At 40.6% G+C, this 27,783-nt stretch overlaps 1 protein-coding gene across 4 annotated transcripts in view; it reads right to left on the reverse strand.

Annotated features, from left to right (window-relative positions):
• The window catches only part of FGF12 (fibroblast growth factor 12), a 561,291-nt gene that overhangs the window by 247,918 nt on the left and 285,590 nt on the right, over positions 1 to 27,783 (reverse strand). The window contains exon 1 of one of the 4 annotated variants that reach the window (XM_040481102.1): positions 17,433 to 18,980. The exons of the other annotated variants lie outside the window; for them this stretch is intronic. Within the exon in view, the coding sequence (XP_040337036.1) occupies positions 17,433 to 17,631 (199 nt within the window). The 5' untranslated portion in view covers positions 17,632 to 18,980. Of the gene's footprint in view, positions 1 to 17,432; positions 18,981 to 27,783 lie in introns of those variants that run through there. 4 annotated transcript variants of the gene reach the window in all.

A 27,783-nucleotide genomic window follows, 5' to 3' on the forward strand; every position in this document is an offset into this window, starting at 1 on the left:
GAGGAGGCGAGTCGAAGATAAATGGGGCCAATTTGGCAGACAGGAAGGTTGGTGTCACTGAACTACTAAATATAATATTTGCTAAATGCCTAGATGGTGTCACAGATAGTACCATTCACTAAGATGGGAAACACAAGATACAGGGTAGACTGAGATCTGGAGAACAATAATAATAAATTCAAGATGAGGCAGGTTGCATTTCAGTTACCACTAGAACCACATGGAGATATCTAGCATGCAGTTGGATATTTGGATAAGGAGCTCAGATGTCAATCTGTGAGCCTGAACCATAGAAAAGACAGATGAAGCCAATAAGGATGAGCCCATCCAAGGAGAAACCATACCAGAGAAAGGAGAAACAAACAATAACAACCAAAAAACCCCCAGGAATACCTCTATTAAAGGTATCATTTGGCAAACACTACTGTTTACAAAGGTGACCCTGCTTTTATGGACCCAGCTGTCAACAAGTTCAGAGTCTAGCAGAAGAACAAAAACTATAAGCATTTCAATAAAATGTTACAAGTTTTATGATAAACGTATCTACAGAGTAAGTGGGTGCAGCAAGGAGAAGGTGAAGAATTTAACTTGGAAAATAGGTCTGGATGATGAGTGGGGCTTGTATGAGCACAGGAAGTCAAAGAACTACTGTCTTGGGACCAGTAAAATGTATGTCTCTTCATTACATTAGTGCACAGACTGTAGCAGTGAAATTGCGAACAAAGATATGCTCAGAACTCTTAAAATTAAACACAATAAGGCCTTGGAGCATATAGCTTACATGCTGTGAAATCTACCTGTGAAAGTGCCTGAATCAATTCCATGAGGTCTAGACCAACTGGAGACTTAATTTAGAATGCAGACAAAAACCTCTTCTGAAAATCCTGAGTTTGGTTAACATTAAAAAATAATAAAATCCCTACTGTGAAATTATAAAGTTCTTTTCTCAAAGCACATTATAAAACAGCAGTTGCAAGAACAATTAACCAAATATTACTGTGCAGAAGTATAAAGTGACCTCCTAAAGGCCTCACAGAAATTCTAATCCAGGCTGAAGATATTTTACTCTGGGTTTATCAAACCAAACCTGGATTATTATGTGTGATTCCAAACAGTACCCTCTACCACAATATTAATAAATTGGAAGCTTGTTCAGAAGTAGGTAATCACAATCGTCAACACACGTACTATATGTCATGCAACTTTAGGTGCTGTAAATCCTTTTTCAAATGCTATAAATGCTAAAAGTGACTTTGTATTAGACCTCAAATTCAGGGGTGGCTGGGTGGCTGAGTCAGTTAAATATCAGACTTTAGCTCAGGTCATGATCTCATGGTTCGTGAGTTCGAGCCCCACGTTGGGCTCTGTGCTGACAGCTCGGAGCTTGAAGCCTGCTTCGGATTCTGTCTCCCTCTCTCTCTGCCCCTCCCCCACTCACGCTCTGTCTCTGTCTCTGACTCTCTCTCTCTCAAAAATAAATAAAAATTTTTTAAAAATTTTATTAAAAAATAAAAAGACTTCAAATTCCAAGAACAGGCCATGCTTATTTTCAGTAAAAATAACATGGTCAAATGGTCAATGGTTTAAAAGATAAAACTCAACTTACCTATGTAAATTGTAAACATAATGCACAGATTTTTTTAAAAATGGAAAAAATTAAAGAACTCCAGAACTAAAGAACTCTTAAAGTATTGAAGAAAAAGGCGGGACAACACGTGAAATTCTTGATGTTCGGTACCTTCCACTAACACACAACTTCAAGAGAAAGACTTGTTTCTTTTTTTCTGTTACCCCACACCACAGTACTGGATAGATTATAAGTAGACAACTGGATGTGTGGCAGATAATTGTATGATCATGTAAGTAAGTGAACAGTGTTCATGGGGTCAGAATACACAAATATCATGTAAGCTGCATGACCTTAAAAGTCTCTCAGAATCCTGAGACTCTAAGATTACAATATTAATGGGTATAGTGTTGCTTTTAATTCTACCTATGTCCTGTTTCATCTAAGATGTAGTATAGAGTTGAATGAGAAAATGTCACCTGACAAACTCAGATCTCCCAAAGGATCAATATAATCTGTATTTACCCTGTCATTACCAGTAAATTGATGGTTTTTACTGGTTTTGTTATGTCTATGTCATTGGTAAGATTATTCATTCAACAAATATTTTTTTTATGTGACATCTATGTTTCAAGTACTATACTAGGTTTTCTCTTTTAGCATAAAATAGGTTAATAACCAAGAAAATAGGTTATAACCAAAAACTATAGAAATTACTGTTAGCTCTGTGTTATAATCAACAGCAAACCAGCCAGTAATTCAATAGAATCTTACTTTCATTCTCAATTCATATTTATATAGAGAGAAATAATCCCATAAGAGGCCTCCAAACTGCTTCCCTGAAGATTCTTCATACTTGGTAAACACTGTAAGGTAGAGCCTCCTGACTGTTATGACATTCTCTTTAGAAACAAAAAGATCCCTGGGGCACCTGTGTGGCGCAGTCAGTTAAGTGGCTGCCTTTTGATCTCAGCTCAGGTCATGATCTCACAGTTTGTGGGTTTGAGGCCCCCATCAGGCTGCATTGATGGCATGGAGCCTGCTTGAGATTCTGTCTCTCCCTCTCTCTGCCCCTCACGCACTTGTGCTCTCTCTCTCTCTCTCTCTCTCTCCAAATAAATAAATAAACTTATAAGAAAGAAAGAAACAAAAAAATCCCTTCTCATGGAAGAGTTAAAAGTTACTTTGTGTTAGCCTTTAAATTGAAGGAACAGGCCAACTTATTTTTGGTTAAAGAACATGATCAGTGGTTCAAAAGATAAAATTGAATTTCCTCTATGCATACTGTAGCCATACTGCACAGATAAAGAAATGGAAAACATTTAAAGAAGAAAAAGGTCAAATACCAATAGTGCCTATGACAACAGATGATATGGGTGATATATCTAAATGAAACTGACAAAAACTCTAAACTATCATTTAAGTAAATATTTCAATTGTATCCTTAGTTGCTACATCTTATAGTTTTACCACTAATGAGCACAATTAAATTTCACCAACTGTCCATTATACAAACGCGATGATTGCTAAGAGTATGTCAAACCTGATTATTTACTAAATGTTGGTTTCTTTCTTTCTTTATTGTGAAGTCTTGCTGTAAAATGTACCAAAAAGGTATATCCCAAGGTCTGGGAAATATAATTAAGGCATATAATATAATGAAGGCATAACTTCCTTCTCTACTAGCAATCTAATTCCTATGGCACTCTATACCACATTTCCACTGCTTAATTTATAATTGTTGTGAAGTATGTTTCACATTAGCTTATTCAGAAATAAGTCTTCAATTTTCACTCAATCTCATAATTCCTTTTCCTGTCTATTTTGTATTGTTATCTTCCCTTTGAAGCTGCACTAGTAAATACGCAAATGTACTTTCCATTAGAACAAAATATGATTCCACCATCTTATTGAATTCCTTCAGTGCTGAAGTCCAAGCTTATGTAATAGTCTATTCTGAATACCTAATGAATTGCTAAAAACTAAAATAATACAAGGAAAATTTAAAAATACAGTCAATTTGTGTTCAATTAAATTAATGGGACTAAGAACAAATAAGAAGATAGAAGAGAGTTGTTAAGCAAAATATATTTGTTCATTTTTTGCTATTCCATTTAATATAATGCCAAATCTTCCACAATTTCATATTCAACATACCATTAAGCTATTTTCTTACATCTGACAAACAGATATCTTAGAATTTTAGAATCCAACCAACTGTCCTTTATAAGTATTAACACCAGAAACATACCTCAAGAATGATAAAGTTGAAAGGGATCTCAGAAACCATCTGATATAACCCCTGTACCGAAAATGAGGAAACTAAGCTGAAGGGAAGAAAAAAGATCCCCCCAAGGTCAAAAAAACTCTGATTCCCCGGCCAATGTTATCTATGACACTGTGTTACCTTAGACTGAGTTGAAGACCTCTTTTATTCGTATCTTCTTAAAAAAAAAAAAAGGCTGGGTTTCAAACCAAGCAAAAGAATAGATACCAAGGATGGTAGCATACACAGAAGACTTACTTAATGCTGCCATCAATAGCTTTAAGAGAAAGAGAAGAGGAAAGAAGAAACACCAATGAGGTAATAAAGAGTTGACAGAAAAAAGCTTTTCCATTAGACCCAATCAATATTGTATTCTCCCATCACTTAGAGCCTCACCAGGGAAAGTGGAAACTAGAGTGAATATGTTCCCTCAAGAGTATTTAACACTAAAACGACTTATTGGTCTCAACTATAGATGTAAGGACCAGACATGACTGAATTTGAAATCAATGGCAAAGGTTATTCCTCATTAACCTAACGTTAAGAAACCAAAGCCAGTCAAAATAGAAATGGGCCCTTTTCCAAATTGGCCATACCACCCACTTTCCCTCAGTTTCTGGGTCAAAGATTTAAATTAATATAAAGATGCTCCCTCTTTTAGCATTCCCATAGCAACTTCCCCCTTTAGAAGTAGTTACTCTGGTAAGGAAAAGGAGGGAGGAAAGTATATACTGAGTGAAACAGGGATGACAACCGGAATTTGGGTTGAAGAGAAACGGAACACAAGAGATTTTTGTATGTATATAATGCTGTACATCAAAGGAAAATGGATTGATAATACATGGTGTTTTATATATAACATCAAATAAGAGGAAAGTGATAGTAACCTAAAATACTAATTCCTTTTCTTGCTCAGCATTTTCACATTTGTGCAGAAATTCTGCTGGAGCATTACTAGTATTGATGCCATGAGCACATTAGTCACCAATGGAATTCATTTTGTTTTGACGAGTTATTTCTGACCACCTGCTTTGGAAAGAGTACCGACATGACATGGCCCCTTTCCTACAGGAACTCAGATTTAAAAGACAGAGATAGGTACTTATATAGTAATTACAAGAGAAGACAGACTGAGCTGCAGAGAATAGGTACAAAGCCAAAGGAAGCCTGAGGCTGTCAGTGATTCATTCTACCCAGGAGGATCTGAGAAGATCTAGCAGAAGAGATGACAGTTGAGCTAAGCTTCAAATAATGGGCAGTACTGTACCAGGATGGATAAATGAGGGGCTATGTGTGGGTAAGTAGAAGATAGGTGTGGAGGTTAATGTCATCCCTCGTGGAAAAAACAGAAACAACCATAGACAAAAGGAACTTAAATGGATAGATGTGGCAACTGTTCCAGGAAGGTCAACAATGTCGGAGTTGACCAGAGCACTGTGTGTGGAGGGATGAAGAAAAAACCTTGATTGTGCAGTTCATTCATGTTGTCATTATATAAATAAAACAGTATGCCTTTGGCCAGGCTTTGAACCCACACAAAGCATTTTTAAAAGACAGATTGTGGCTAACTTTTTAAATTAAGGAACATTGTTATTTTTCTTGAAATATAGACATTAAAGGAGAAACTGTCCAAAAGAACACAACAAAACTACTTGGAACAAATTTAGCCAGAGTTAACAAATCTTAATTATATATTTCCCTAAAGGAAAAGGACAGGGTCTTCCTCATATTGCTATATCCCGTGCCCAAGTCCATGGCAAACAGATATTAGAAAGGTGTTTGGCAATATAACTTGACTATAGATATTTAAAAGCAACCACTCACATTGGAATTGCTCAAGACAAAGAACAGGTGGATAGATCTTTCTACCAGCATTGGCAATATCCCCCAGGAGACAGTAAGGCATAGGCTTATGCTGAGTTTCAGTACTCTGCTGAGTTTCAGTACTCACTACCTTTCGTAGTTGTGTAACCTAACTTACCCCTTCAAAGTCTTAGTTCCCTCCTCTGTAAGGTGGGTGATTGTAACGAGCTCTGATGTTTTCCAATTCAAACCTACTAACACTTTAAGTTGTATACCCCATTAGATTGACCCCCATCATCAAGGCAGATGTCACAGATACTCATCCTCAAATGCAGTTGTGTAATGGCATGAGACAAAGTATCAAATTGCCAATTTTTTTCATGTTTATTTATTTTTGAGACAGACAGACAGACAGACAGAGTGTGAGCGGGGGAGCAGCAGAGAGAGAGAGGGAGACACAGAATCTGAAACAGGCTCCAGACTCCAAGCTGTCAGCATTCCAACACGGGTTCAAACTCACAAATTGTGAGATCGTGACCTGAGCTGAAGTTGGACACTTAACCAACCGAGCCACCCAGGTGCCCCAACAAAGTGCCAATTCTAACAAGAGTTTTTAATCAAAATTTCAGGCATTTCCTGGATTCAAATACCGAACCAAGATACATGAACCTTGCTGCTTTCCAGCCCTTGCAGGGTATGTACCCAACAGTTCCATGGAAACAAGCTTTGGACTGAATGTGTTTGCTCAGCATGAGAAAGAGAGTGGGCAGGACTCTGGTTTGGGTGAAAATAAGAAGTGGTCCAAGGAACCTTTACCTTCAGGTTCCAAACCAAGATGGTAGCCCCATTAGCAGAACTATAATGAATAAAACTCTAACTCAAGAATCCATGTAGTAAACCAGGAAATACAGCTCAGGAGCTTCAAAGAAGGACATTTTGTGGAAAAACTAAAGAAGCATGATTTCAAACTGAGTTTCATTCTTGGCGCTGTTTTTCTCATGGCTTATAGGTGGAGAGGGAAGTGTAGTCAAACCTCTCAAGATACCAGAGCTGCGAAATGTGAAAGGAGCCCAGCCACGATGCTGATGACTACTTTCCTGGGCAAAAGCTACAAATGATAATGGTTCTGGGACCTGTCAGGGAAAGAGAGGGTCAGCAAGGAGGCAAACAGGAGCCCTCTCCTGAAGAGAAAATACATCTCCTCCAACATCTTTGAGGGATACCCCATTAGGAAAGGACTACAGAGGAAGCCTGGGTTTCTATCAACAGGACTTCGTTTCCTAGAAGTCTGAGCTTCTGGACCATCATCACCTCATATGCCATTCAACACTTCACCTCATGGCTACAGTCCCACTGCATGCAAAATCCCACTGCAGTCTTTCTTGAAACAGTCAAGCAGGACCATGTAGCTTTAACTCTCTCCATAGTGAGAAATCTGGGTTTCCTTGATATTTGAGATCCTCCTCATTTGTTATCATTTTTATTACTTAGACACGACTAACATTTTCTGTTCCAACCTCTTTATGTGATTTTCGGTAGCTGTCTTTTCTTTTTTTTTCTTTTTTTTTTCATGTTTATTTATTTATTTTGACAGACAGAGAGGGAGAGCAAGCAGGAGTGGAGGAGAGGGAGGGAGAGAGGGAGAGAGAGAATCCCAAGCAGGCTCCTCATTGTCAGTGTGGAGCCCAACTCTGGGCTAGAAATCATAAACCATGAGATCGTCACCTGAGCCTAAATCAAGAGTCAGGCACTTAACTGACTGAGCCACCCGGGTACCCTGGGTGGCTGTCTTTTCTTAAAGTCTTCTCCCCAACAAAATATCACATATGGGATGGATATTATATAGATAGCTCAGCTAGCTCTATGTGCCTAGAAACAGAATCTGACACTTATTCTAACCAGGTAATTTGAATATAGAACCCTACTTTTGGTACTTACTTAAATTTTGCCCTTGGTTCTTAATTATTTGAGGAGTATTATCTGATTCTAGGGCATTGTGAAGGTGATCTGGGTCATCTTTTGAATTCCCCAAATTAAAATAAAACATTCAAGTCACCAGTAGCCATAAAAAAAATACCTTCTGGAAATTTTTATTTTTTAATTTTTTATAATAACTTATACAAGCTCATAGTTTTTCTCTCCTGAATCTTTCATACTTCATTTCAATCCCCTTTTTGACCTTAGGTTTAAAAAAATCTTAAACACTACAGTGCACTGGATTTAATTTGTAATCCTTGAAGAACACGATGGGACTAAATTGGGGTCAAAAGAAATAAAGAACAATACCTTTGATAAAGATATGTTTAATAGCACATTACACGTAATTAAAACATGGGATGCAGTTAGGAATATCCTAAATAGCACACTAGGAAAATAGTTTTTATAAGTCCTGTGTAAGTAAAAAGCAGGGAGCAGATGAATATGTCATGTCCTCATTCATGAGTGTTTCTCCTGCGGGGAGGGGAGCTATTTAATGACTTCGTAAGCTAAAATAAGGCCCTTAGATGTCCTTTAATAGAGTTTCCTTGTTTTTTCAAAGAACAAAACAGGCCCAGGGGCACCTGGCTGGCCCAGTTGATGGAGCATACGACTCTTGATCTCAGGGTTGTGAGTTTGAGCCCGACATTGGGTGTACAGATTAGTTAAAAATAAAGAGCTTTAAAAAAGAAAAGAAAGGGGCGCCTGGGTGGCACAGTCGGTTAAGCGTCCGACTTCAGCCAGGTCACGATCTCGCAGTCCGTGAGTTCGAGCCCCGCGTCAGGCTCTGGGCTGATGGCTCAGAGCCTGGAGCCTGTTTCCGATTCTGTGTCTCCCTCTCTCTCTGCCCCTCCCCCGTTCATGCTCTGTCTCTCTCTCTGTCCCAAAAATAAATAAATGTTGAAAAAAAAAATTAAAAAAAAAAAAAGAAAAGAAAAAAGAAAAGAAAAGAAAAGAAAAGAAAAGAAAAGAAAAGAAAAGAAAAGAAAAGAAAGGAAATAAATGGGTCCATTTCCAATGCTGGCAGAGTGCGGAAAAAAAAAAAAAAAAAGACTAGGAAAAACAAACCTCAGTTGAAACTCATAATCTACATACTTCTAACTGGATTCATGAATGTGAGGAGCCCCAAGGTGGCATCAGCATCCTTGTGAGAGAACTGGACATAGCAGTGAGCAACCCTCTTCCTCTGGGGCTTGCTGTAAAGGTAAGATTCAGTGAGTAGGTATGTCATTTCCTCACTTCTTTAACAGCCATTGAGGAACTGCAGCAACACGGGCAGGATGCTAGGCACTGAGAAATACTAAGGAACGGTGCACAGCTCCTATCTTAAGGAACTCACATGTTGGTCAGAAAGAAGAAGCACACACAGACCACAGTTATGTGGCTCAGATTTTGGACACCATTGAACACTTGAAAGATTCAGCAGTAAGCAAAAAGAAAGGATCATCGTAATAATGTAACATAGTGTACACAGTTTCTAGGGGTTATGAATATGTTCCTGAAGGCATTAATGAATAAAATAACCATTTTTGCTTGTTTGAGGGCCATAAGATATGAAAGGATGGTACTGGAATCGTTGGTGGCTCTGAACCCTGGCTGCCCTGCAGAATCACCTAGGAAGTTCAAAACCAGCAAACAAAACTCATGACTGATGTCTGGGCCCCAGAGTAGACACGTTAAGTCAGATTTTCTGGGTGTACAGCATTAGCACACTTTAAAAACTCACAGGTGATTTCATTTTGCAGCTACTTTGAGAACTGCTGGCCTATATAATCTCTAAACTCTAACATTTTGTGATTGGATCACAGATCCCATTTGTCTCATGTCATTCTCCTCTAGGAAACCAAGTTTGCTCTTAGGCCTTAGGGCTCTCTCTACTCTAAATGACCCCGAAAAGTCGTTTAAAAAGATTGTAAACACTTAAACTCCAATTAAGAGACATTAACAACAGTATGATTAGAAGCAGGGAGCCAAACACTAATGAAATGACTAACTTTGGGCAGGTAAAATAAGGAAGACTTTACAAAGTCTATCTTTTCAAACTCACATGATTTTACAAAGACCAATGAACTTGGTCTAAACTCACATATGAAATCCACCGAGGTGCCACACATAATGAAAACCATATTCAGGACATATTTAGGACTGAACCAGGCTAAATGTCTTTGAGCGCCCATTAGATACTAAACATTTTGTTTCAATTTTAAAAGGTTAGAAAAATTATGAAGGTTTTCTACTTTCTTTAATATTTTTCTCTGCCTGAAATGTATTTGCTTATAGGATTACCCTTGCAAGCAAGGCCCTAGATCATCAGTGGTGGAGAGTAAGTATTCTAAAATGTTTCTGTGAGAATTCAAGAATAAAGTAGATAGCCTTATACAGATAGGTAATCAGGATCTTCATCATAGTATAAAACTATTAAATAATAAATAATATCATTACTCAAATTTTCACCTTAGCATCCCATAGTGCTTTGCAGTTTGGGAATAGTAGTACTCAATGCACATCAACCCTGCTCCTCCCCAGCTCCCCTCCATCTGAACTAAGTTCCCACTCACTACTGAATTGTTCAGCCAGGTATCATCCAGGCACCTTACCTGCTCTTGATTCAGACCTACCTATTATCAGGCTCTGTTCATTCCACCTCCCCCTCCTTTTTTCATAACCATGGCGACTGCCAGAATGCCTCAGGTCAACATGAGCTATAGCCTAGGCCAATGGTTCTCAAATTTGTTCATCTCAGGACTCTTTTAAGACCTCTAAAAACTATTGAGTCCCAAAAAAGCTTCTGTTTATGTGACTTATGTCATTCAAAATTTACCATGTTTAGAACTTACAACAAAAATTTTCAAATATTGATTAAAACTAACAATAAGCCTATTAAATATTAATAACATGATATGTTTTAATAAAATATATCTACAATTTCCAAAACAAAAATTTCTAAAAAAAAGTAGTTTTCATGCTTGCAAATCTTTCTAATGCCTGGCTTAATACAAATCAGCTGGATTCTTAAACTTGCTTCTGCATTGAATCTCTTGAAATATGTTGTTGTGGTTGAAGTACATAAAGATAACCTGGCCTCACAAAGATACATGGTTGAAAAGGGAGGAAAATTTTAACAGCCTTCCAGATGATTGTGGATATACTATATAATCTCTGGAAAACTCCACTGGACACTTGTAACAGAATGAATGAAAAAAGTAAATAATTAGTATTAAGGACATGTTATTATGAAAACAGTTTTGACGACATGGGCCCAATGAATGGTTTTCAAGGAGCTCCTAGGGCCTCTGTACCACACTTTGAGAACTGCTGACCCAGACTTATGCCCTAGCCTTCTTATGATGCCTTAGCTTCTACTCTGGCTATCCTACAATCCATTCTCCTCTCCAAAGCCAGAGCGTCCATTTAACTATGCAAGTCATATTATATCATCCCCTATTTCTGACTTTTTATGGATCCTAGATTAAAATACAAAATCCCTCACAACTCAGCCCTTGCCACACTTTCCAACATTACCTGTACCTTTGCTCACGTTATTCGATCTACACTTCAACTCCCTCCAACCTCAATTTTCACAAAAGTTGTTCTCTTCTGCCTTGAATATTCTTCCACTCCCCTTTGCCTGCCCCATCCTTCAGAACTCAGCTTAAATGACTCTTCCTCAGGGAAATGTTTCCTGCCTAAATGTTAGAGATCATATCTTCATTTATAAATCAGCAAACCGAGGCTCCAAGAAAGGTGCCTACTGTTCTTACAAATAATATATCCAGAATATCCAGTATTTGAATGCAGATCCCACACCAAAATCCATGTACTTAATTACTCTGCTTCACCATCAGTTAAACAGAAAAGAAAAGAGAAGAAAATAAAAGAGTAAAAGAAAAAAAAAAAACAGGAAGACTAAATCCTGACCTTGATATTAATCTCTTCACATTTGTAAACATCTGAAGTAATTGTTTATGCTTATAGTCAAGAAAGCCCATCCCTCTGGACCCACGTCTCCCCATGAGGCCTGGGTGCCCCAAGTGGCATACTTGACATATCTGAGGCTCCTGGCATGCATAGAGGGAGACCTTAGCCAGGAGCCTAGGACCAGCACCCATCAACCCAGCCACCAGTCTTTCTAATTCATGCCTCATCCTCACTAGAGATCCCCCCTAGGGGCTCTAGGTCACACACAGAGCAAAACAAACCTGCCATCACACTCCACATGTCCTTGAACTCTTCATCTGATTCACCCAACAAGAATTTCCCAGCTTCAAATCAAATTGAGTTATTCACATTCAGTCTTCTTAGCTCAACTTAGTAGAAGATAAGGGCAGATGCCTGAAGTGTAGGGGGTGGGCGTCATGTGACAGCTTAGCCACTTCCTCACTCCATGAACCTGAACAAGTCTCCCTGCCACTCTGAAGCATAGCTTTCTGATCACAAAGATAGGGCTGCCATATCAGTGGATTGCTCTAAAGAATAAAAGGGGGAAAAGCTGTGAAGAAATTCTGTAAATTCTTGTCATATAGTCAAGTTAATTGTTATTAAAAGTTATTATTATATATGATTAATTTATAGGCATTTTGTATCTAAGGCTCTCCTTTTTACAGATGCATAGAAGGTGGCCTTGAAATGAGAGTCCTTTCTATATGGTGCATCTTTCTTTAAACAAGTAAAGTTTTCTAGTTTGCTGCGTAGACCATTAGAATGCAAATGTAGTAAATGAACTGGGCCCCCTCTAATGAGGCTGTCTTTGAGAGTCCTCATAAAATCTAAAATAATTCCAGGATGGAAAGTCAATAGCAAACACATTTTGATGAAGCATGCAAGGAAGAGACAAGAAAAAGTAATCACTATTAACAAATTCCCCAAACCAAATCCACACTGTAGTATCCACACACAAAGATGCTCTCACCAGGAACAGAAGCAATGTGGTGCTATACTAGGAAGACCTGTACTTTTTTTCTACATATAATTTTATGAGCCAAAGCTTTAGTTTCTAAAGATCTTCCAAAATATTCCTGTTGCATACTCAAATACAGAGACTGCCTCATTTCCTGCAAATTGTTTTTCTAATTCTATTCAAAAATATCAACTTCATTAAAACTTTAAAGATTTAATCCTGAGTTATGGTTTGATGAGATCTCTGTGGGATGAAAGAAAATTAAGAGATCACAGTACCTGCTATTTTAAAATGTTCTTACAATGGAAACTTAATTTATCGATGAGAATGCATTGCTTTAGAGAAAATAGGATTAAAAAAAAAAACATTCAAAATATCAGTTTAAACCCTCCGGCGGGTTTCTGAAGTGAAAAGCTTCTTTGCTTTTTTTATTTTTTTAGTAGACATCAAGCCAAATATCATTTAATTAGGCTGATTCTGTAGTTGAGATAGGAGTCAGACTTTTAAAAAAGAAAATACAATAAAAGTACTTGCTATAAATGTAAAATATCACCTGTCATATGAAACTATTTTTGATCTATAAATTGACCAAAAGTATTTCAATTTATAAAAATCTAATTTATGTTCCATAGATCCCATGATTAAGCATTATTTCCCCTTTCTCATCAATTTTCTTGCTGAAGTTTCTATTTTCTGTAATGTCTTCTTCATCTATGTAAAAGAATGTATTTGATAGTAAAATGTTGAATGAGTGTGCTATTAAATTCTATACATCTACCAAAACAAGTTGGAAGGACACTAAAATATTTTGAATACACACAATTTTTAGAAAAGCAGAAATAAGGACTCAAAAATAAGACAAACAAAAGGCAACAAAATTTAGCAAAAATTATAATCAGTTACTTGATTCATTTTATCCACTCAGTATAAATATACTACATCATTTTCAAAAGGGAGGGGCCTATAAAACCAAATACTTAAGACATGAAAAATATCTAATGTTTTCAGACGAGGAATTTTTCCTGATTGCTGATTTTTCTTAATGCTCTGGATTAAAGGAAGGAATTAAATGATATAGAAAAATAATAAAAACAAACAAAAAAAATCTCTTAAAATACGTGATCAAGACTTTTCTCATCACTCTATACCTTCCAGAGGGCTTTCATTTGAAAACTGAAAGAGTGATAGGGATGACCTCCAAGGTTCATGGCCTCTCCCACAGTCAGAGGGTCGACAAACATTTTTCCCTTCTTGATTGTAAATGCTATCCACTACCTGCAGTGACTTTAGAGTCAAAACATAAATGTTTTGGGAGTCCACCAATTGTACAGGTGTTTCTACTCAAAAGTAGAACAAATGTTGGAAATTAATAAGCTATGCAATTCACATGGATGTAGTCATAGCCTAGATGCACCAAATCATCATCTAAGCAAAAATTTTAGCAGGCCTCACTCAGACAGGTATTTCACCCATAAATAATGACTTAAATAATAACATAAGAATGCTCCTTTCCTAATTAACAGGTACACAAACAGAAATGTTCTAAAGGCTTTTTTATGGTTCAATGACCTCAGCCAACTTGCCAGTTCAAGGTCTGCAACATTTCATTTCCAAAGAGCTACAATACCAGTGCCTAAAGGGCTAAGAACTCCTGTGCTATCTGCACATCTTCACTAATGGATTTACTGTATAATGCATGGTACCTCCTGTATTCTGCACTCTTCATGTTCTAATTACAAAATAATAATAATAACAACAACAAAAACAGCAGCAGCAGCAGCAATCCCTAATGGTAAACATAAATGCAAAATCTATATAATCACTTCCCTCTTTAATAGAGAACACCCCGTTTTTTATACTGCTTTTTTCAGTGTTGTGTTGTGAGGAGCACGGACAAGAAAAATCAACTGGATCTAGTTCTAGTCCCAATTTTGCCACAATCTAGCTATGTAACCTTCCATAGACCACCAACTTGCTCTGATTCTAGGATTTCTCATCTAAATAAGGATTGTGCTGTACAGTCCCAGGGCAAGCCATCACACTGTGCTCCCAGGATAGCATTATTAAGCATCTGATGTGCACTATGGCACTGGAATTTCACGATGAGAGGTCCTGTTCTTTGACTTCTCGTTTTAACTGGAAATATCATGATTTTAAAATCTGAAACCTTTGCTATTTAATTTCAGTTTTCCACTGTGTTTATAAACTTTCAACCTTATACATGTCAGAATTTGGTGAACTAAGACAAGAAAGTGAGAGACACTCAATATGTCAGCCCTGAGATCAGAAATACAACCGTGGCCTGTCTCATCCAACATGTGACATAGTTTCACTGCCTCAGCCTCATTCCTTTGGAAAGTCTGGTCAATGGAATATGTGTCTCAATGACAGAAGTTCAGAGTAGGAATTCTTTATCAGGACAAGTTATTCCGTTTCACCTCTTGATTACCATTTGTGCCTCAGTTTATAGTTTCATAAGGATATGACTTAGAAGGGCAAGTGATTTGAAGAATAAAACTCAAATATTAAGTGAAGGTAACATCAAATGCTTATAAAACATATTCCCTCAAATAGCTTTTCTTCTTGGTGTTTAGCAACTCCCTCCTAATCCAGTAAAAGAATCTCCCTGGAACTGAGATGTGGAAGGTGCTATCGCTCTATAAATAGGCTCATCCCATGCTATGTGAATCATGGTTGCTGACAGCAAATCAACAGACTAATTATTTGGCTTTGTTAGTAACGATAATAGCACACTATCATCTTTCCAAATCTTTTTCCACACCCCACACTCCATTCTTCTAAGCTAAGCTGCAGACCAAACTGAAGTCCATGGTGTACAGATACATGCATGTGGGCCTTGCACTGGGCATGTCTTAACTGGGCCTGTCATCTCTCTGCCAGATTATTACTGTGAGACTTTAGCTAAAGGAAGTCACCAGCCAGGATCCTCTCTGCCAAGACATACACTAAGTAAATGAGAAACAGAACCGGATTAAATAAACACTGAAGAAAACAATAAACTCAGCAATTCCCTCAAATTCTATTTTCTAATGAGATGCCAAGGAAAGGGCCACAGGAAGCAATTTCCCCACGTAAAAATTCAGCCATGCAAATTGTTCATCTCCAAATCAACTTCCACAAGGATCAGGTGAGTTTAGCTTATCCATTCACAAATATCATCCACCTATCATTTTTACTGCCTCGTTTAGAACTGAGGAGGCTGAGTAGGATCTATTCACAAGCATCATTCATTTATCCCAACTAGAGTACGAGAATGTACTTCAAAGACTGAACTGTAAGAGTCACACTGAATTCAGAGACTTGAATTTCCTTGTAGACCACATTAGCCCTCAGAGAAGACAACCCCCAAATGATCATTGCATAATACAAATGATTTTGTTTTCCCCTAGTATGAATTATATACTCTATAAATATAGAACTCTGTTTTCATATAAATCTTCAGTTTATGACATTCACAGTCTATATTAATTGTACGTAAAACAACAGAGATTTTAGTAGCTCTCGCCTTAGGATCACAATCTTTTTGTTTACTCCTGAAATTTACTATTTTATCAATATCACAGAATAAGAAAAGGAGTCCACTGTGGAGTGAATCATGCCATGCAAATCCATGGGAGAAATGAAAACGAGATGGCATCTTCACAAGACTGAATCCTGAATTTCCAAACTAATTCTGAGCCTCACTGTCCAGACTTTCCAAATGTCTTCCTCACCCCCATGACCCTAACCCATGGGTTTCATTTCTGGAACCCAGGAAAACATCACCGTCAGAGTTGCAAAGATGCTACCCTAAACCAGTCAACTGATCACAGAGTAAGCTTTCGTTCTAGACCACAATTTTTTTCAGTTGTCCACAATAAGGGGAGAGTATCTGCAGATTGCAAATGACAGAGTGGGCCACACCCTGAGGATCCACAAAGTCTGGTGGAAGCACAGATCTGGGCAATTCTGCATTTGTTGTCTCAAACTGGCCTGGTTTAAGCTGGGAGTAAGCACCTGGAAAATCAAGGTATCCAATTTCCCTTTGATAATAAAGATCCATCAAAGACCAACCATTTGAGTTTAGGGACAAAGGGAATCAACTTCAGAAAGGCCTTAATAAGAAAATCTCTGAGAAGTCTAAAGTTTTCTTCACACTACCTTAGGCCAAACTGCAGATACTATGTTATTTCCTTAATGTCCCAAAAGAAAGTGTGAGTGTACAAAGGGTGGGCACAATAGGGCAGGAAAGTTAATGAGTAGAACCCTGGGAAACTAGGAGAGTAGCCGGAGGAAGAGAATAAGAAAAAAAGGTCTGTGTAAAAGGAAGTGAAAGGGCATATGGGAAACTGGGGCGGTGAGAACTGATTGGAATGTCTGAAAGATGCAATATCATGTGTTGCTGGAGGAAGAGTTAGAAAAAGAATAAATTTAAGTTCATCTGGTGTCTAAGTGTCTGTGTCCAGAACTATGCTAAATGTTATGGGAGATATAGGGAAGAAGGTTTATTTATATGTAGGTTCTCAGCAGGCAGTGTCAGCACTGGATTCATGGATGGATGAGAGAGAGAGAGAGAGAGAGAGAGAGAGAGAGAGAGAGAGAGAAATATGAATGAATGAGATGGTCACTGCCCTCAAGAATTCGACAGGCTATATGGGACCAGGAGCATCCACACATATAGCTTTCCTCCTAGTCAAACCGTGGTTTCTTCAAGATATAAAGTGTTTTCCTGAATATGGGACAAGAAGCTATTAACTGATAGAGGGTGATTGAAAGAGAGACGTCTGGAAATTAGGGGAGCAGGGGGGGCCAGAATGGCACAGTAAGATCCTGGTTCCCTTCCGTGGGTGCCCCCAGGTGCTCTGCAAAGAGGGGAGTAGGGTGTCAGCTCTGGGGAGCCCACTGCTTGGGCTTCTACTGACCTGGTCTCCGCCTCACGGGCCTCTTGCGGCCGCTGCAGAAGCGCACTTTGCTGAATACCCCGAGGACGTGCCTTTCGCACAGGGAGCGCCCGTCTTTGCTGGGGCTGGAGCGGCGCTTGGAGGCCGACACCCGGTCGCTGTTGGACTCCCTCGCCTGTCGCTTCTGCCGGATCAAGGAGCTGGCTATCGCCGCAGCCATAGCTGCTCAGCGTGGGCCCCAGGCCCCGGGCTCCACTGCGCCCTCGGGATCGCGCTCCACCGGGGCGAGGGCAGGACCTCGGCGGCCTGGAGGGACAGGGCAGGCGCGGGGAGGCAGTGCTAATATTTGAGGAGGCTGCAGTACCGAAAACCCGACGCCCACAAGGTTAGTCAGAGTCTGGGCAGTGGCGACAAAATGTGTGAGAATCCAGATGTAAACTTCCCCAACCGCTGGCAGCGGGGGCGGGGCGGTCCCAGGCCTTCCAGTTAACTAGACTCTTGCACCCCAAACTTGCACCCCAAGGCGATCCGCGTCCGATGGGCCGTGGGGAGTTTGGTCACACTGCGTTCAGAGTACCAAATGGAAGGGGAAGAAGGATGTCCAAAACAACAAGCCGTGCCCCCGTTGGAGAGGCGCAAGCGTTGTAAGGTGTCCAAAGTATATCTGCACATACATACATATAAAACCCGTTTACAAAGCAGAGTCTGGACCGAGGCGGGTAGCGTGCCCCCGGTAGAAAATACTAAAAAGTGAATAAAACGTTCCTTTAGAAAACAAGCCACCAACCGCCAGAGAGAAGGAGAGGAAGGCAGCAATTTAACTCCCTGCGGCCCGCAGTTCTGGAGATTAGGAGGTCCGTCCCGGCTGGGTGAGGTCTACGGAATGCATCGCGCCCGGCTGCGGTTCTCCAGGGGCCGGCCGCCGGAGTTCTGGAATTCCGAGAGGCGCGAAGTGGGAGCCGTGAGCCGGAGTCGGGGTAGGGGCGCGGGGCGGGGGCAGCTGTTTCCAGCTGCGGCGCGCGCGACTCCCCGCCAGCAGCGCTGCGAAGAGAGCGGGAGGCGAGGGAGGGGGAGGGAAGGAGGGACGGGGATAGAGGGAGGGACGGAGGGAGGGAGATCCTCGAGGGCCAGGCACCCCTCGGGGAGAAACCCGCGAGAGGCGAGCGCCGGGATGCGCGGGGTCCCAAGAGCGGGCGCTCTTTCTCTTTCTGCTCGCTTTCTGGCACAAGACGGGCACAGTTGGTGATTATTTAGGGAATCCTAAATCTGGAATGACTCAGTAGTTTAAATAAGCCCCCTCAAAAGGCAGCGATGCCGAAGGTGTCCTCTCCAGCTCGGCGCCCACACGCCTTAACTGGAGCTCCCCGCCATGGTCCGCTCGGGGCCGCCGCACCGAGCTGGTCTCCGCACAGGCTCAGAGGGAGCGAGGGAAGAGGGAAGGAGGGGGGCGCCCTGGCGGGCTCGGGATCAGGTCATCGCCGCGGTGCCCGGGCCCCCCAGGCTCGCGCGTCCCGGCCGTCCGCAGCTCGTAGGCAGCAGATCAGATGGGGATTACCCGCCGGACGCGAGGCCGATCACTCGCTCCCGCGCAGCCCATCCCGGCCGAGGAAGGAAGTGACCGGCGCGCTGCAAACCCCCGCGCGTCGGCTCGGGCGGGGCGGGGGCTGGCTGCGGGCGATGTCGGCTCGAAGCGGCTGCGGCTCCCGGCCGGAGCTGCCCACCATGGTCTGGCGCCGGGAGCACAGGCGGGGCCCCTAGGCCGTCCGGGGCGACGGCGGGAGGCGGTCGAGCGCGCCCCCGGGGCCGGACGCAGACTCTGGGGCCGGGGCCAGGGAGCAGGTGCGGGCTGCCGCCAACTCGCCCAACTTGCTGCGCGGGTGGCCGCTCAGAGCCGCGGGCTAGCGGGGCGCCCCCAGCCGCCGCGCCACCGCCTCCCCAGGCCCCAGAGGGGGCGCTCAGGGCGGAGTCCCATTCATGGGCTGAGGCTTGGGGCGCGCCGAGCCTCACTGACTCCCGGGCGCCGCCGCTGCCGCCGCCCAGCCGGTTCGCTCTGCTGGAGCGCTAGCTCCGCAGGAAAACTCCAGGCGGGGACACGGCCGCGGAGACGGAGGGTGGGACGAAGAACTGGCTGCTGCCGGAGTACCTCCTGCACTGCTCGCCCACCCGCCCGAGGGCTCGCGAACGCCCCGGTGGGGCCGGGCCGGGGGCCGGGCTCCCGGAGCACGGGGAAGCACGGCGCGCGCGGTTCCTCCTCCCCTCCCAGGCGCCCTCTGCTCCCAGACTCTCTTCTCCTTCCTCCCTCCCGTCACCCCTCTCCCCCTTCTCTGTCTTCTGTCTCTCCCCTTTTCTCCTCTCTACGCAATCCTACGTGATTGAGGTTTGGATGAGAAATTCTCAGAGGCAGAGTGAAGGAACTGCAGCTCCGGTCTGTTCGGTCCCATCCCTCCCCCAAGAGAAAACACAACCACCGGCCCGTTAAAGGACCCTGAATACACAAACAAGGGGTTAGGGGAGGAGGAACTGAGAGAAAGCAGTACACCCTCTCTTCCATAAGCTGGAACACGTAGAATTCTCTGTTTAGGAGGGAGGGCAGTGGACACCAGACAAAGTAACAATGGCCTTTTGGGCCCTCATTTTGGGCCCCACCTTCAGCTCATTTTGGAATAAAGTGCTTCTACATCCTTGAAACCCAGTTTTCTTGGTTCTATCCAGAAAGCTGCAAAGCAGGTTCCATCCTTTAAAAATGAGGTTGGATCAAGTGAGCAGCAAGCACAGAGAGGAGAACACAGGAGGGGTGAGAGGGCAACTGTGGACAAGGGCAGTCAAAAACCAGCTTTGGAGAGCAGTCAGGTCTCCAGGATGCTTGTGAGGACAGATAGATGTTACGGAAAACTCAGCAGAGACGATCTTGTCACCCAAGATGAAATAACAGCATGAAAGATTTCGGAAATGTGAGGGAGTAATCACCTTCCACTCTTGCTAAGGTCTGGAGGTGGCTATTAGTTTTACTTACAATCTCTCTTCAACTCATCTTCAAATATCCCTAATCCTTCCCCTTCAGTCTGCGCACTAAGCACCAAGGGGAGTGCCAGAAGATTTCCAACAGAAACAAGTGCATCTTCAAAACATCCTAACAGAGGACAAGGAACAGACAGGCCCTGGAAGCTACTGAAAATGTTCCAGAGGACAGGTCCCAAGAACTCTCTAGATGTGGGTGCAAACCTAGCAGAAATTCACTTAGGCAATGAGAAGCATTGAGGCCTGTAAGGCTATTTAGGACTGAGCACTGTGTCAAACAACCCTGCTGTGTCTGGGAGTCTGGATATTCCATGCTGCTGCTGGGAATAACACAGGCAGAGGAGTTTATGGGGAAGACAGCTAGGAAGAGGATCAAATAGACAAGGCCCCCTGAGAGGCGGGAATCCCAGCTGTCAACACAGAACACAATCCCCTGTGGCAGTTCCATATGAATAAGGACAGTGAACTTGGGATTCTAACAATACAAAACAAGACAGGAGAAACACACACACACACACACACACACACACACACACACACACACACACTCTTATTCTCCAAAAGTGAACTCAATACATTTTTCAAAACTGGATAGGATAAGTGGAATTCTTAAAATCATTGGTAACACCATCAATTAAGGAAATGTTCACAATTCACAGATAAAATCATTTTCCTTCCTTGGCCACCAGAAGATTTGTCTCATTCTGGAAGAAGGCAGGCATGGATAGTACTGGCTGTTTGGGGGCTCCTTGCTTTCTGCAGCTCAGCACCCAAAAAGGAAAAGGTCAGCTTAGGTGAGGACTATAGGGAGATGGGAAAGAGAGGGGTGTGTAGTGAGGCCCTGAGGAAATCATAGCTAAACTTGGAGTTTCTTATCCTCAAAATGGGAATAATCATTCCCATCTACCTCACAGAACTGAATATGTGTGCGCAAGCATTTTGAAAACTGGAAAATGCCAAATGAGTGAAAGAGATGATGACTGTTTATTTTTTTTTAAGAAAATGCATGATATCCTTTTGAGATGCTTTTTTCAAATGCAGATCCCTGATGGTTTCTCAGAACATGAAGCAGAAATCTCTCAGTAGAGGCCAGGAATTGAGTTTTTAACAAATATTTCATGGGCCAAAGTTTGAGAGTTTTATTCACATACACACACACACACACACACACACACACACACACACACACACACACAGTATAGGTAATACTAGAAGGAAGAAATCAACTCCAGACTCTCCAAATCTAGGGGTGCCTGGATGGCTCAGTTGGTTGAGTGTCGGACTTCAGCTCAGGTCATGATCTCATGGCTTGTGGGTTCAAGCCCCATGTGAGGCTCTGTGCTGACAGCTCAGAGACTGGAGCCTGCTTCAGATTCTGTGTCTCCCCCCCCCCTCTCTATCCCTCCCCTGCTCTTGCTCTCTGTCTCTCAAAAATAAATAAATATTAAAAATTTAAAAAAAACTCTCCAAATCTAGTACTCTCTCTAGGATTGCAGGCCTGTGCTACCCTCCCCCACCCAAAAGCCAGGGATGAGGATGTGTGTTCTCTAAGCATTGAGTAATGTTGGGGTTTTTTTTTCTGTAAGTTTATGAGAAATTAAGATGCCTTGATGCAGAAGGTAAACAATGTAGTAGTACAGGATAGAAGAGGGTGATTGGCAAGAGATGAAAAAGCAGACAACACTTGTTTGAAGTTCCCTTCTTTGTCCTGACATACCAGCATCAAGTCAGGCATTTAAGGAACAAAATAAAAACAACACATGTGAGCTCTCTGAGAGTGACACTATTCCTGTCTTAGATCTCTATTAAAAGAATATCGTGTTTTCGAGTCCATTAAACAACAAAGACTCTACTTTTCTTCTTGCAGTTCTGCAGCTGTTGTCAAAGTGCTTTTTTAGCTGCTTAGCCCTATAAGTCATCCCGAACATTGTTTACTTTATTTACTCCATTTCCCCAATGAGAGGAAGACATAAGTATGGGGACCTTTGAGAAGATATCTAGGACCAAGGTATACAGCGGTTTAGCCCAGAAGCAATACTTAAGTTAGTTTTTTGATATCTAGAAATTCATAACTTTCCTAGCTGGGCCACGAAATGTCAGAAATCTTCCTCCATGGAAGGAAGTATTTGGGTGGCAGGAATGAGATTTAATCAGTCTACTGATGATTTAGGCAAAACAATCAGATTTTTTAGAGGGCAATATCTCAGAGATATCAATACCTTGATATTATGCTATCTTTCTTTGAACAACTGGAGAATTTCCCTTTACAATTCTGATGACATCATAGGTGGAAGAAGTTTTAATTACTTTGGAGAAAGTTGCCAATCTAAATGGAAAGAATAATTATAGAGTTGTATTTATACTTCTGATCTCCACTCAAGCAAATAAAACATGGACAGTCTTAATCATCTCCATGTTTTAAAAGGAAAAAAAACACAGAACATTAAGAAAGCTTTCTCTTATTCACAGGCCAAGCCTTCAAATTCCCATATCAAACTGTTAGGACTATCGCAGTCATTCACTTGAAAACTTGTCTGAGCACAGAGTATCATCAAGGCTCTGTTTCAGTTACCAAGGGGAACCCTGTACCCCTCTACATTCTCCCTGTCCTCAACAAGCTTACAATACATGTGATCATGATCGTATTTTACTCTTAATCACCTATTAGCTGGATACTACTAGCCAAGTTATTCAATCTCTCTCAACCACATCTGCAAAACAGGTCAGTGACCATGACACTAGCAGTATCTATCTAAGTGGGCCGCCACAAGGCTCAAGGATGTGATAATAATGTAAAGTATTAGAATGAACATGCTGTCATTAAAATATCCATTTAAATCAAGTCCCTGCCCTAAAACCCAGACTTCCCAAAACAGAAAAACATACCCTGTGATTCATACACATCATCATTCACTCCTGGACATAATGTATTTAACAAAGGCTGGATCTACTTGAAATGAATGATTAACCTTGACATTGTAATGGCAAACAAAATTTTCATTAGTGGAATATTGTCAATGTCCTTGTCTGTTAGGAACACAAAGGAATGTAACTCTGCTCATACATCATTCTGCTCTGAGATCAGGCCCCTGACTCAAAGCTTGGTGAATATGAGCTCACTGGGCTCTGACACAGCAAGCTTGATGGGCAGAAGAATTTCTCCCTGAATTTTATCCCATGAGGTAGCTGTACTTCCATTTCCTTTTGCTTTTCTCTGTCAGATATTGGTAAAGATAGGTTGCAATATAAACAATTATTTTCTAAGAACGTGCGAATTCCTGTACACATCAAATTTATTTGTGGTTCTTTATTCAATAGTTCAATCGCATTTCTACATGTTATATGTTTGTCTGGTTTTGGTCATTTCTCAAAATATGAAAGACAATCGATTTAACTGTTCTCTATAATATAGAGTAAGAGTGGTATCCTTATTGCCCAAGTAGAGAAACTGTCAGTGTTTTGAAGAATGTCTGTTTTGATAAGAAATATAAGATACAACTAATATGAACGAATGCTAAGCACCCTGCACATTCTAAGTGCACTGCAAATATTGACACATTGGATCCTTATAACAACTCTATGAGGTAGGTTCTGTCTTTATCCTCATTTTATAAACAAAGAATCTGGGGCATAAAGAGGTTTGGTTGCTTAATCAAGGTCACCCAGTTAAGATCTGGTAAAGTTCAAATGCAACCCATGAAATTTATTTCCAGAACTTCCCTTTTATCCTCTGTGTTGTACTGGATGTCAATAAAAACATGATACCATGCATAATTATAATCATGTAATAAAATTAACAAAACAAGAATGTGAATATCCTTTGCATTTTGATAGTCTTTTACTGTTTAGAAATCATCTTCCTATGTATTATCTCAGTGAGACTCCCAATAACTTTCAGCAAAGAGTTAAGGTGATAATAATAACCCAGTTTTACAGACAAACTAAGACTCAAATAAGTGATGAAATTCCCCCAAGGTCACGCAACAGATGAGTGAAGATCTAGGAGTTTAATCTAGGCCTTCTGATCTCAGTGTCTCTCATGTCCTAACTAAGATCACAGAAAAAAAATGGGAATGTTAAATGTCCTTTCATCCATCAATCTCTAGTACTCACTAGCAGGGTTTCACATCTCATAAATGACCTTCAGGAGATCATTCAATATTGCAAGGGAAAGGACTCAAGTGTCCCAAATCTTCTCTTTCCACAGCTTGTATTTCTCTCTGGCCCCGGGAGCTCAGTTGGGGGGGGGGGGGGTGCGGTGATGTTCCCTCCCTTGGCCATGAAAGGATACCCTTCAGTCTGAGAGTGTGACCTCCTCCTTTGTTCAGTAATTCAAGTTGAGCTTCGTAAGAAACTCCAGGAAAACTAAATAAAAATAGGAATTGGAGAAATTTATAAAAGGATAAAATTACTTTCCTTCCATTCTTATTCCTAAAAAGTATTCATTAGTTTGGCTTGAACCTCATGGTTGGCACTTGGTTATTTTCCTTCCTAGCTGGATTGAGGATGTTAGAAAGCCTGCTTCCATTGACTCATCATTGTTTTAGCCCCTTCTTAATTTCCACTGCCACTGATCCAGTAATACCTCTTCCTTCTAGAAAGAAATGTAGCTAGAAGATCCCATTAGAATATAAAACCCATAAGGAGAGGGAGATTGTTTTGCTTACTTTCCTATCTCCACTGCTTAAAAGAGTATTTAGTATATGGCAGATGCTCAATAAATTCTGGGATAAATTCATCAATGAAGTAATTAATCATCCAACTATCCATCTTAAGTAAAAAATAAAACATTTATTCTTATCTCAAGAAACAAACTCAGCTAGCTCAGGGGTAGCTTCCACATTTCCAAGTTGATCATTTTTCTTTATCAATACCCTTTACAGTTATCTGCCTAAATTCAGTCCATCTATTAAAATTTGATAGCCTAAGAGGGAACATGGTACCTAGATTCCTGTGCTGAGCAACTCCCATCCCCCATAATTAGGTCTATAGTTTTCGTTCTGTTCTCCTTCTCTCATTTTGTCTCATTTGGTCTCATTTGGTCTCATTTTGTCTCTCTCTCTCTCTCTCTCCCTTTCTCTCTGTCTCTTTCACACGCACACACACACACACACACTCACTCACTCACAGAAAAGAAGGAATGTAATAAGAAAGAAAAAGGAGACCATAGACATCAGGTAAAATAAGTAGTCAACTTTTAAACTCTCAGAATATGATCAAAATTATCTTAAAATGGCTTGATAATCTTAATATCCATGCTGTCAGCCAGCCATCTTTACTGAGCGGCTGTCTTCATGGACCATTCTAGTTGCTCTCATTTCTAATTTTAGATCCAAAAATTTCAAGGAATGGATCTTGTTGAAGTAGCAGTCACATATAGCACTCAGCACATGACTGACACTCAAACTGTATTATGAAAACTGTACCAAATTCATATTTTTGTCCACTGTATGCACTTAGCCCTGGGTGCTCTGAAATAATGATGAGTGAAACATCCCATTGGTCCTGTGCTCATGGGTGTTTGATATTGAGTACGATTTTATTGGAAATAACTGAAATATACACAGTGGTTAGGGAAAACTGTCAGGGGATCAAATGAGAGTTTGGACAAGGTGACCAGTAAGGTCATTTCCTGTCCTAAGTTTTTAGAATTCTCTAAAAATAAAATGTAAAGTAGAAAGAGTATGTAATTTAGAGTAAAGAATTTGTCCTTGCATGAAGTTACTTAGCCTGCCTAAACCTAAGTTTATTTGCCTATAATATGACTACTAAGTAGGACCTAGATTAGTTAAAATATGTTGAAAAAATAGCACTAAGTTTTAAAACTAAGAAAAATATGAATGAGCAAATGAATAAATGAGTGACTAAATGGATGAGTCAATGAGTAGATGGAAGGATGGATGAAAATACAGCATCTTTCATCACAATTTTCTAAATTCACATTTTAGGATAAGAAAAATTGCTCAAAAAATTAAAAAATATTTAGCAAGCTTCCTTTCAGAATACTGGGAAGGCAAACAAGAAAATGTTCAAGAATTCCAGAGTAGTAAATGAAAGAATTTAGTAAAATTCTTAGTCATTCACTTAAAAATATTTTTCACATAAAACTATCCCCTGTGCCTAATTTTTCACACTGCTCCAGCATATGCAACATAAAATCAAGGGGCTACTGGTATACATGACTGTGTGTCCATGAAATGTAAGCCAGTATAGATAGATGATAGATGATAGATAGATAGATAGATAGATAGATAGATAGATAGATAGATAGATGTAAATATTCATTTCAGTATTAAGCTACATAGAAAAGGATAAGATTATTGTCTAAGGATTTTTTAAACAGTATTTAAAACAAGAAGGAGCAATATTTTTGTAATGTTTTGGACAGGATACTGGTATTCAAATTCTAGTGTTAGATAGAAGAGATCTCATGAGGTCATTAGCAGTCATTACCTATTCTAGATAATTTATAAATATTGCAATCAGCTAGAAACCATAAGAAAAGAGACTTCTTTAAAAGTAAGTTAGAATGCTGTCTCTGGTTAATTGAATATGCTAAGAATGCAATAAAGGAAAACAGATTCCTTCCTTTCTCATTTTGACAGTTCTTTCTCTCATCTCTAAAAAGAGACAAGACAAAGAAATAGCCATAACTGGCCTTTAAAAGACAAGTAACTGGATGCATTTATCATTTGCCGAGGACAAACGTCAGGGACTGAATGTTGACTTCATGCTAAAATAACTGGACTTCATTATTCAAAAATATTCCAAGTATATTCTATATAGATTAGAAACAGAATTTGGGGTGCACCTGGGTAGCTCAGTTGGTTAAGCGCCCGACTCTTGATCTTCGTTCAGGTCACGATCTTGGCTCAGGTCACAATCTCACAGGCTCATGCTGTCTAGCCCTGCACCAGGCTCTGTGCTCAGTGCAGAGCCTGCTTGGGATTCTCTCTCTCCCTCTCTCTCTGCCCCTCACTGCATTTGTGCATGCTTGCGCACCTGCTCTTTCTCCTTTCCTCTCTCTGAAAATAAATAAACATTTTTTAAAAAAAAATAGAAATAGAATTTGGGAGAGGGAATCATGATTTACATTTTCTGTTCTAGTAAGGAGCTAGTACTTTGACTAGAGGAAATACTCTGAATTGCATGCTGATTTAATTTTAACTTGAAAATAATAAATGTTCAGGATAAATAAAAATAGTCTCAAATTTTACGTTAGAGAAAACCTGAGGGATACTTTTATTAATAGTGATATTGTCTTGAGTCTCTGATAGCATCATTTAAGTAGTAACTAGAAGAAGAAGAAGAAGAAGAAGAAGAAGAAGAAGAAGAAGAAGAAGAAGAAGAAGAA

This window comes from Herpailurus yagouaroundi, unplaced genomic scaffold (assembly GCF_014898765.1).
Source record: "Herpailurus yagouaroundi ecotype Mexico unplaced genomic scaffold, PumYag 159, whole genome shotgun sequence".
Lineage (NCBI taxonomy): Eukaryota > Metazoa > Chordata > Mammalia > Carnivora > Felidae > Herpailurus > Herpailurus yagouaroundi.